This window comes from Patiria miniata, unplaced genomic scaffold, assembly GCF_015706575.1.
Source record: "Patiria miniata isolate m_02_andy unplaced genomic scaffold, ASM1570657v1 HiC_scaffold_6, whole genome shotgun sequence".
In the NCBI taxonomy this organism is placed as follows: Eukaryota; Metazoa; Echinodermata; class Asteroidea; order Valvatida; family Asterinidae; genus Patiria; species Patiria miniata.
The window spans coordinates 3751012-3763109 of NW_024037073.1; the positions used below are offsets into that span (position 1 = coordinate 3751012).

The following is a 12098-nucleotide window of genomic DNA, read 5'->3' on the forward strand; positions in this document are numbered from 1 at the left end:
TTAGTCCCCTTACTGTCTTTCAACCAAGTATGTTTATCAACAATGATTACGTCAGTTATTTTTTGGATAGCTGCAAATGATGGACTGTAGCTTTAAGGGGTAACATGCACAAATCCTTCAATTGTGTAGAAATGACAAGGAAGTGCAGTTTACGAATTTAAAAAGTGACTAATGGCCCTTTCTCCTCAGCGATGATCTATTTTCTAAGGTTAGAATTTGCAAACATCCATTCAAAAAAGAAAATCACATGAAACTTTCCTCACAGAGAAAAGTCTGTATCTTGGCGCTAAGTATTTGATATCAAATAAAACCAAAACAAATATCAATTTTTTTAAACATGGCAGGTTTTGATCAGATAATTTCGAGTTAAGATATAACTTATCTGACAGTCCGACGTGTTTGTGGAAAAGAATTTCATTTTGTTTACACCGGCAGGCATTTATTGCTTAAAAATAAATTGCAGATATGAAAAGTGAAAAATAATTTCAAACTTTATAAAAATAATTTCATTATCTTTTGGGATCACAAATTTTCAAGACAAAACACAGATGGCAGAACCAGATACATAGAAGGTGGTTGATACAAGTTGTGTGATTTTCCTCAAATATTGAATCAGGTTTTTTTCTTTGAAGGATTCGTTGTGCTTACTCTATTACTGTGTGAATTCACGATTTAACATGTTTAACTAAGAAAAAAGGCTAAATGTTTCATTCTTTCCATTGTTACAAAAAATGTCAATGAATAAACCGAAACAAAAAAGAGCAACATTAAACATATACAACTATCTTCTGTATATTGTACAAAATGTTGCGAAAGATCTATAAAGTCACTATTAAAGTCACTAAAGTTCACTCATTATATCACCTCAAATTAAAACGTATTGCATGAGCCATAAGATTTAGCTCCCAATAGTTAGTGCCCCACTCTTAATACGAACGACATCCCTTCAACATAAATATCTGATATCAAGATTAATAAACCTTCACAAAATATTTCATTTTATTTATATTTAATTGTTTTCACATTTGTACAAGGTGGCATAAAAGAATACATCTTGTTTTTGTTATGAAATGATATTTTCTAACTGCTCCAAAATTATTATTATTTTTTTTTTGGCATTTTTCAATTAATTTTTATTGTTTTTATACAGTGGCAAAGTTGTTATTTTGGGAAGAGGGTTACATATAATGAACACATATTATTGATGAAACAATGATCATTAGAACAATTTCTATTCTCAAAGTTATGAATCAGTCTAAGGAAGGAAACCAACTTGACAAATTTCAAACAGGCTCTCTGTTTGAAACCTAAACTATAACATTTCCTGAAATCTTAACGACATTGGCGTAGTTACCAAGTTGAATGAATGTTCATGTTAGGTTTTCCCTTCATGACTGTAATGTATTTTCCGAGATGTAGTGAGAAAAACTGTCACAAACTTACTTGGGTAAGTCCACAACCTCTGTTGACATGAACAAATGCCTTATCACTCGACCAATAACCATGCAGTGGTTAGCTGGCCACTTTGAATCTGATGTGGGCTCCGTGCACATGTACCCCCTCAACGGTAAGAAAGGGAGAGTTGGGGGAGACCACTAGGAGAGACAATCGAACGCATTGCTGATGACGTCTGACGCTCCAGAGAAGACACCTTGGGTTTGTGCACATTAAGAATAAAATTAGTTGTGCTTTCTTCCCGCTATACGTGCGCAAACCAGTATCATCTGATACACCGTGCCCTCTGGAGACATGCACACAATAGGGAACAAAAGATTGTAAACGTCTCCACAGGGCAATTTCTATAGATGAATACGTATCAACAAGGTTTTCACGAAATAGACATATGGATTTTACTCAAAAACTAGGAATTTCCAAGGTATGTTGATCTGTTGCAAATGGTAGAGTTTAATTTTAATAGAAAAGGGATATTAAGTCCGAATTTCAGCCAAGGAAATTAATTCTGGTTAAAATAAGAGCATTTTGAAACTGTACTGTTAAACTCAAAAACTTTAGTACACGAGAACAAAGAAATTTCTCCACAAGGATACAAATTTCAGCATGTGTGTGAACGCAGTGTGTCTAATCCAAGGTTCTCTCCAAAGTGGTCAAGAGGCGCCCTCTTTGTTCGCGCACGGAGCCGATAGCCAATGTTACCTTTGCTCACAAATTTGAGTGTGGTCACGCGATGCCAACTTTCAGCATTCTGTTCTCTTCTAAACTGTATGTTTATCTCCTGAAATGTGATTGGTGTGAAAGTGGTGACATAAACTGTTTAGTGCGGGCAAGATAACATGCAAAAGATGCTTAAATGTATGGGCTCCCATCAGCTGCTTGTTGGTATGTCGTCACAGGTAGCATGGTCTACGGGCAGGTGTAACTTTGATTGATGGGAATTGTCTTTTTTTGTTTTGTCTTGTTTTGGCTGGTTCCAGTGAGGGCTAGTTGATAGTCCTCTTTGTACCTGACTGACTGTCACTTATACGAATAAGACAGGTTACCTGAATCTCACTGACTGACTGCTATTTAGGACTAACACTGGTCTGGGAGCAGCCTCACAAGGCTTGCCTATTCATGTATGTCCTGTAGCATCTGCACCCCATGTGCATTAGTCTAGTGCCGCTTGTTTCATGTACTTCTGATACATGTGTATGCAATAAGGCAAGTGTCCATGCGAACGACAAAGGTTTTCATTTCCATCACGTTACCACTACAGCTTATTCTTGAACTTTATAGCTGAAATAACCATTTTTGAATCATTTGAACAGAAGTTTGTGCACTCTGGGACCAGCTTTACAAGGCCTGCCTTGTTTTGTTTCACAGGGGTTCGATTAATTTTCTCTTCACCTAAAACGGAACAAACTTTATAAGTTGTTATCAGTAATAGTCAAGACATCTCTTATTAGTTTGGCAAAAACTGTTTGCTTTGCTCATTTCTATTTCAAACAATTTGAATACATGCAGGATTGCCCCTGATTCAATGCTGTTGAAACGGATGAATAAAGATGAGTAGACAATAGAGGGCAGTGTTCAATGAAATTTTGGGGATCACAAAGAATTTAGGATTCTTTGGTACCAATCTGACATGTCTGAGTGATTGAGAGAGTGTGGGGAACTGTGGCTTATGCGCGCATGTCAGTGATGTAGTGCCTTGATGCTGGGCCTTGGCCTTAAGGCTGCCTTAAGGCTGGATTTTAGGGCCTTGGCCTTGGCCTCGAGGCTTGAGGGCAAAAGCCTTGGCCTTGGCCTTGGCCTTGAGGGTTCAGGGCCTTGCAATTTTGAGTCAAGGCTCTTCAAGGCCCATAGGTTTTTGCATTTTCCAGATAAATCTGTTCGAAATTTTGCTGTTACCATTTTAATCGTATTACCATGGAGGAGGGAAGCACCCTATAGATTTGTGTGTTGGGCACACTTCCACTTTTGTAGCATCACATTTTGTTACCATTGTAGTAGATTTGCTGCAAAAATATTCCGTACACTTGTGGGGCTAATGAGATGATCACTTTAATTGCATATAACTATGGAATAGATCTGATAGGTTGTATATGTCTCCCTGATAAGTGCTAAAGATTTGCATGTATCTGTTTTAGATAATGCTGATATTTCTGACCATGTTGGGCCAGCAAATAAAAATTTCCCAAATCAGTTTCTTGGATCCCCCTTTTGTTACACTTGGGAGAATTGTGTGTCAATATAGAAGTAAATCATTATTTTGTTTAGTTAAACCATATTGAAGACCTGAACTTATACTTTAATAGATACAGTGCAGTCATAAAACGGTGTAGGCCTATGCGAGCATGTTGATTGCAATTAAAGAAATGTTGTTCTTCGTAACAAGCAATTCGTGATGATAAGGGCGGATCCAGGGGGCCAAAAGGGGCCATGCCCCCCCCCCCAAAAAAAACCGAAACCATTTTTTTTTATGTGAAGGCAGGCAATGAGTACACCACCATCTTTTCTTCAAAAAACATCGGTTAAAATGGTCAGAAATTGCCTCAAATCGCACCACAGAGCATCTCGAATCCAAACATTTTTCGGGGCCCTTAAGCGGGCCCCGAAGCTCGAGCCGTAATTTTTTGACCCACTTTTTTTGGGGGGACCAAAATTTCTTTGCCCCCCCCCCCAAATTGTGTTCTGGATCCGCCCTTGCGTGATGATGTGTCACTCATGTGACTATAATTAGTTCTATATCAGTGGTCATTTCATAAAACAGGGCCTTGGCCTTGGCCTTGGCCTTGAGGGTTAAGCCTTGGCCTTGGCCTCGAGGCTTGATGGTCAAAGCCTTGGCCTTGGCCTTGGCCTTGAGGGTCAAAGCCTTGGCCTTGGCCTTGGCCTTGAGGGTCAAAGCCTTTGCTCCAACACTGGCGCATGTGCAAATTCTAAGTACTAAGAATTTTAGTAAAGGTTTGCAGTAACACCATGTGGATATCTCTTTTGGGAAGGTGTCTGGTTCTGAAAAGAACTGCTTGGTTGTAAAACTTGACGTTCTAACCAATTCTTACCATCCCAAAAGAGATATACACTTGGCGTTTTCGCAAACCTTCACTTTTTATTCTACCACCATGCAAAGTTTGAAAAAATTTACTAAGGATTTTGTCCTTAATACAGGGTTAGCGCACAAATTCTATGCTCGCGCTGTAAGCACAAACTGGCAATCAAAAGTGTATAGGGAGTTCAGAGGTTAGCAGTGCCACAAAATTGGGCCATGGACTTTTTTGTTCTGTGTCAAGAACGTAAGCAGGGGCTTCAGCTTCTTTGAGTTGTGAAAATGCAAATTTGCAGAGCATGCAGGAGAGTTTTGCTTTAACTAAAACAGGTTACTGGTGAAATTGTAAAGTGAGATGGAGTGGGTCATTGCTATCCCATGATGCACTGTAGCTTACTCCAATCTACTGTAGAACACTCCATGGGGCAGGCAAGGCAACGAGTTGTAGGGTCTTTATGAGGAGCATGCCTTGTCGTGATTTGAACTCTGCGTGTGGGTCAGGTGTCTTGAGTTGCATGGATATGCTGTTAGTTTGGCTTGCAGATGAACTTGGCTCTCAACTGTAAAAAAAAAAAAAAAAAAAAAGATCACAAAGTAAACATGACATCAAATTGTTAAAAATTCAATCACAAAAAATTGTTTGGGTCACACGACCGGTACATATGATTGCTGTGTTGTGAGTACGACTTAAAAAAACTGAATATGTTTTTTATGCAAAATATTATAGCAAAAGCTAAACACATTTCAAATTGTTACTGCACAGAGTTTGTGATGCCTGATGGAATCAGGCATACATGTACAGTGATGTCCACATAGTTACAATGGTTCAATTGGTTGTTGACTACAGGAAGACATATGTACCGGTAGCAATGGTTAGTCATAAGTAGCTTAAAGGGGAATGTACAACATTTGCTTTTGCTGCAATTTTCAGAAATAAATGCATTTGAAGGATTAGAATGTTATAGCAATTATTGTTAAACTGAATTGTTTCACGTTTTGGGCTTGTAGATGCTGGAAAACCAAGAAAACCAATCATGTTCTTGTAGTCTGGTTCCCTGAGCTCACTTAAGATGAACGGAGCAATTTGTAGACTTTGGGGAATTGTAAGGTCAGAGAATCAGTCTGGCAGGCTTGTACCTCTTCACAGGTGTGTAATCGATTGCAAAGAAAATGCGAACTAACTAAATATGCAAAATTAGGAGCAGTTTTTGAAAATAAGCCAGTTTTTTCCAACGCTGGTCGGCCGACCAGTGTTGGAAAAATACAATTTTTCTTGAAAATGTCAGTACACCAGGAGCCAAATTTTACAGGATGCTTTAGACTGTCATTCCCTACAATCCAGGAAGGTATTTCGTGATAATTTGATCATTTCGTTTTTTGACGTTTGCAAATGTTTTATCTTCCCTTAGACTATGGCATATCAAAAAAAAATGTTGTGTTTGCATGTCCCGTCAGGCCTGTTTGCTCCATTTGTCTTAAGTTATCGTTGGGGGAAGCACACAAATGATGTAACGAGGAGTTCTCTTTCAGTGGTTTTTGTCCCTAGTGCTGCATATACGTCATAATAACAATCGGTCATCAGTAATCTCATACTATTGGCCTCCTACACAATTTAAAGTTTTCACATAAATACAGTTCAGAAATCAACAACCTCTAACAACAAATGTCTCAACTATGAGGCACATAGTTACCTTGGCCTTTCACATTTTTATGAGATCTTGATATCTGTCTGCATGCTACTCCGAACCTTGGCCATAATCTGGTCTAGCTCCTTCTCAAAATCATCCGGCGATGACGACAATGCTGGAAGGAGACAAGGGCACAGAGATAAAAGATGCAGATAAGATGCGCTGACGGAAGAAAGAAGAACCTTCAGCACTAATTCAATAAAGTCCTACAGGCCTACAAGGCTAATTCTCAATAGATTGATGCGATTAAAAAGTCACGCCGTAAGAAGCAGAGAAGATTGGCCCTTGTAGGCTGCTAGGGAAGGATTTACTTGATGCCAAACTGTGTGGATGGATTGTGTCTATTTGAACTGCTGGGAACCAGTTAAAATCAGGTACTCTTCAAAGTATCACATACAGAATACCATTATCATCAATTTTAATTTGGATTGTTGCATTGAAGAGTTATGCTAGAAATTGTAGCCGTACATGTAGGTTAAATTGTAAAATTGTGCAAATTGGCCAAACTGCAGCCACATTCCTGGTGTATGGGTCCATGCTTTGTGACGGCATGGGATGAGAAATATAACCAGAAACATATTGAACTTTGGTCATTTGTTGTGTGTTTTTACCAGTTTGGTTGTGCCTGAATTACATCATTATTTTGACCCAATGAGGACTGAAATTTAGGGGCCGGTTCATCACAGATTCAAGATGGCTGATTTAGGTAAACAGTCATCTCAACAAATCAAGGAATCGTGTTTTCTTGAACGCTGTATATGGCAATCAAAGCACATTTGGTAGCTCTATGGTCTGTTCAAGGATGAGTGGTAGTGGTGAGAAATGTGCGAGATCTATTTTATTGGATAAAAACGATGTTTGATGTGGCAGGATTGAACACAGTGTCGTCTGCTCCAAATAAAGTGCCTTACAATTTTCCCCAACTTTCTTACTTTGAGATATTTTTTACCCCAAATGGAAAGATTTTACAACCCGGCCATGGATGGTCAGCAGAAGAATCATCTTCCTCTTGCTGTACATGCCATGTTTGAAAACACAGCAGCGCGAACAAATTCCGGTTAAGCGTTTTTTTTTCACGCACGCATGAACATGTTCTTGGTCATCACTTTGATGACATAAATTTGTTTCTGGTTTTTTTTTGTAAAGACTTTTTCGGTGGTTTCCTGTAAAGGGGGGGGGGGGGGATTGTAGATGATTCAAGAAAATTTCTAGCAAAATTCCTACAGAGCTGGGTGTACTTAATTTGCAGATTGTAATGCTGAAACGAAATGTTTGAAATGGAAGACCCTGACAATGAGCCGATTATACCTACCTTCCTTTTGACAATTTGCTCCCTCCACCCCTTCTCTCTCAGTCTTGCTCCCTGTCTCCACAGTGCCATTAACAAGGCTGACTGAGTCACCACTACCACTCCCTTCAATACTGACTATTGGCGGGTCTCTGCTAGAACCCATATCGTCCTTTGTTTCAACCTGACCCGTGAGATCCAATGTTGTTTCGGACGCTAGAGTTGCTGTTTGCGACGGAGATTCTGTTGTTGCTTCTACGGGGAATTGGGACGGAGTTGCATTCTCATTCACCAAGTCCGTGTCAGGGATTGAGGGCGGTATATCACTAGTCACGGAATTCTCCAATGGCATAAAACTGTCAAACTGTCCGTACCCCATGACCAAAGTGCTCTGTGATAGGATTGTCGGTGATGCCGCGGCCATAGCAGCTTGCATCGGGTGCGCCAGCAACTGGATATTATTTGCCAACGGAACGCCTGTGGGGGAGTCTAATTCATCCTTGTAGTCTCTTCTCAAGGCTGACTTGGCGCCTCTGCGCGAGTCTTGCATAGGCTCCTGCCCCACGCTGTTATCGCTGCTCCTGGAAGACGTTTCTGCTATGCTGCCGTTCCCGTCAAAGCTGACCAAGTTCAGAGGGTCGTTGTTGGCAGTACTGGCCTCGGTCTCCACAGGCAGCGAGGAAGGGTCTGCCACATACTTGACGTTTAAAGTTCTCGGATTGACACGTGTGGTAGGGCTCTGGGGTCCCATTTCTGAATGATCTAACTGTTCTTGTTCCTTGCTGCTGTCACTGCTTATTGTCCCGTTTGGCTGTTGGGTACTGCTGTTTTCATTCTCCCCTTGCTGAGCTGAGCTAGCCTCCTCTGGTTTCTGAAGATCCCTGGAGCGATTGAGCTCCCGGTTCCGTTGGATGTGACCGCTGATCTCGCTCTGAAGGCTTTTCTGAAGGTCCTCATAGCCTCGCATCTAAAGACAAAAATTGATTCCAAATATTGGTAAATGAACTCACAGACAACAATCATGCTTTAAACACAAGAAAGAAATGGATAGTAAATGCGAAATACTTTACGCACACTATAAAACTCATGAGTGAAAAAAAGTTGAATTAACCCCAACCTTCAAAGATAATTTAAAATCAAACAGCGGATTTTGCAGAACATCGCAAAATTCAGCAACGTGAAGTGCAGCCGCTATTTGGGACCTATTACAAATGATGCTCATTCGGGAGACGTATGTAGTTCGGGATAAACCGCTAGTTAAAACACCCTTTGTGTGGTTAGTTTATCTGGCACACCATCGAGCACTGTGTATCTCACATCAAAATGTTGAGATATAGATGTGTGGGTTTGGTAAATCATCACGCAAAATGGCAATGTCATGGGCAACTTTTCCAGAGCCGCAGCCAATTTCATGAAACAGTGTGTAACTTGCCCATGCGTAGGATTTACAAACAAATTTGTTGCGCAGGTGTGCAATAAACTTACAGTCAATTTCATGAAACTTGGCGTAGCTGTGCAGCATTTTTTAATTTAAACATCTTGGACAAAAAACAGCATTTACACTGGATGTTTATATACACAACTTCTGTTCAGTCACAAAACAGTTGCTGAATCACCTCTGTTCGCCATTTCAAAAATAGTTTTGTCTAACTTTCTTCGGCATTGTGTGATAACCCCAAAAATTCTGTCACCCATAAAATAGCAATTCATTTAATTCAAACACAAAGCTGTGAGTTACATTTATCAATTACCTTGACAAATTGAAACGTGTCATATAGCTGAAATGTTGTGAGATGTCAAATGCTGCGAAACTTATGCAATACATATTGGTGCAAGTGGAGTTCAGAGTTGTAATGACTCAAGTCCATGACTCAACTGGAGTCTGACTCGATGTCACAATTTTTGGTGATTGGACACAACTTGAGTCCCTAAGGGCAAATGACTCGACTCGACTTGAGTCCCTCATCAGAATGACTCGACTCGAGGATGGCTTATAAGCCTCGAGTCACAAAAATACAAACAAACTTTGCAAATATTTGCAAAATATTTGCAAAGGCTTACGCCGGTGACAGTTTTTGTTCACGTCACGTTAGCATGTTCCCGAATAATGTATACATATACATACGTGGTTTAATCAGTGTCCCCATTAGTTGAATGGCAATCAGCTGGCACCCCCTTTTTATTTTCATTAAGAGTCACATGTGGTGTCACCACATGTAGTAGCCCAAATGTAAAATTAAAACAGCCAAAAAATGACTTTCTCTCTTGCGTTTATTTAGTGTATAGTGTTCAAATATTTGTGACTCAAATTGACTCGAGCTAAATACTTGACTTGACTCGACTCGACTCGACTACACTCTGTGACTTGACTCGACTCGACTCGGCCTTCTTCACCTAGTGACTCGACTCGTCACTTTTTTAAAATGACTCGACTCGACTCGAGTCACAAAAATCAGTGACTCGTTACAACTTTGGTGGAGTTATGCCATGACGTTTCAGGTTTTTTTTAATCAGCTGCAAAACATGTATCCTGTATAGGCACCATAAGTAATGGTCCCTTTTGTAATACTTTACATGGTTTGAGTACAAGTAATACACCACTGGGTTTCTCAAAACTTATAGCACATTCCTGTAGCTTTCATTGGCAGAGTGAACCTTTTGATGAAAAATAAAAATTACGCTTTTTCAACTTTTTCTTCTTCGTTGGTTTATTATATGAGTTGTCTTTATTGTTATTTGTGGCGAGAAATAAAATGCAACTACCAAAATGACACCTACCTGTTCCCGTTTGACGTCTTTATCAAGGTCGAGTCGCAGTAATTGTTTGTTGACCTTCATGGCGTATGACAGCGCCATCAAGCCGCCGGTCCGGAGTTCATTCTCACGCAGATCCAACCGGACTAACTGCCAGTTGTCAGCTACGTACTCCGCAAGGGCTACCGTGCCTGGCAGGTGAAAAATATCAAACAAATCTTACTTGTTGTATGCAACAATTTTTCTAAATTCAGTTTGAAGAGAAATCTCTGTTTTAAGCACCATGATGGAAAATTGATGGGAAAATGATGGAAAATTTAGATATGCAGAAGGACTGAGATACCAAGATGTCTTTCATTAGAGGCATTCTGTTTTTATTGATATTGATAAGAAATACTGAAAGTGAAGTAACAGCGAGAATAAAAACAAAATATTAACTGATCAAGCTTCCAAGATAAAATATCCAGTGAGTATGGAATACAAAGTTAAAGCCCAAGCAAAGACAAGTGGATGTGACATGTCTGCTCTCCGGGAAATTTTGCGATGTTATATACCCTATGGTGTTCAATCTTTTAACATTCCTTTATCTTGGAAACTAAATACAGCAAGTCAATTGATCTTCCTGAAGAATGCCATGATTAGCTTTGGGGGGGGGGGCTCAGTGATAATGTGCATTTATAAAGCACACGTATCCACCAGCATTGGTGCTCCAGGTGCTACATCATTATTACCCTGCTCATAAGGTAACTGGAACATTCCAAATACAATCTCAGTTCCATGGGAAAAGCTGGATGCTGCCATTTCGGGGCAAAGCAGCTAAAATCAACCACAATAACCATCTCTGCCCCACAGGTACCCATTTACACCTGGGTGGGGAGAAGCAATGGGTGAAAACCCACAACCTGCAGAATCACCCGCAGACCTAAAAACTGAATGTTCCAGATCACGAGGCCACGGCCCTCCACACATAGTATAATATAATTCTAGGGTCATGGGAAATAAAAACATTCAACCGATAATATTACCACAATAAAGAACGAAACAGAAGACTTCGACAGACAGATGCTACACGTAGATTGGATCCACAGAGATGCAGATGTTATTATTCTGAAATTAATATTTTGACACCTGCTTGCTTTCTGCCCATCAGAAAGCCTGGTCAAACTAGCTGCATTACTATGAGGTCTACTGCTTGTTAAAAAAAACAAATTGCTATTTCCCAGCTTGCAGCATTGCTATAATGTTGCTTGATGCGTAGTGACTTTGGGCATAATCTCTGGCTACATGGCATATATGGGTTCATTGAACAAAGATATTGACAAAATGGGGAATCCGCCAACTCAGTGCTGTATAGTGTAGTTGGTAAAGCACCGTGACAGCACAGTTCAAACCCTGCTCCATTCAAAGTTTTTGTTTGTTTGTTTCTGATTATTCGTCAATTGGCCGGGATAGCCCACAAAAGCCTGTCAAATTATTTCCAGTGGGGTCGATCTTTTGGTAGAAGATGTGGAAGGACATTACAGTTTTAGTGGTGGGAGGAAAACCCATTTGATATTCTAGGGAAACCAACGGAATCAGAAAGGGACTGAAAACCCAATCCACATATTGGCCCAGGCAGGATTCAAAACCAGGGCACAGCGGTGGAAGGCGAGGAAAGTACAGCTACGCCAACCTGATCCCCCCCTCCCCCCCCCCCCACTTTCCCGTTTATTTGCAAAAAAAATAAGTTTCTACTATAATTCCCAATGCACAAGTCAGAATTCTTTCCATTTCGTTCTTTTGTTTGCCAGCCATTAGCCTGTCAGGAAATTTTGGAAAGACAAACCCATTAGCTGACAATCAACACAATCGCTAATGCATTATCTAATTTATGAACCTTCTATGC

The 12098-nt window shown here is 40.1% G+C and overlaps 1 protein-coding gene across 1 annotated transcript in view; it reads right to left on the reverse strand.

The window, feature by feature from the left end:
- Nucleotides 1-4367: 4367 nt before the first annotated feature.
- The window catches only part of LOC119742688 (protein phosphatase 1 regulatory subunit 37-like), a 60668-nt gene continuing 52937 nt past the window's right edge, over nt 4368-12098 (reverse strand). The window contains exons 10-13 of the mRNA XM_038218849.1: nt 10238-10404; nt 7484-8426; nt 6175-6286; nt 4368-5043 (exon numbers count right to left, since the gene is read on the reverse strand). Of these exons, the coding sequence (XP_038074777.1) occupies nt 6192-6286; nt 7484-8426; nt 10238-10404 (1205 nt within the window). The 3' untranslated portion in view covers nt 4368-5043; nt 6175-6191. The remainder of the gene's footprint in view (nt 5044-6174; nt 6287-7483; nt 8427-10237; nt 10405-12098) is intronic.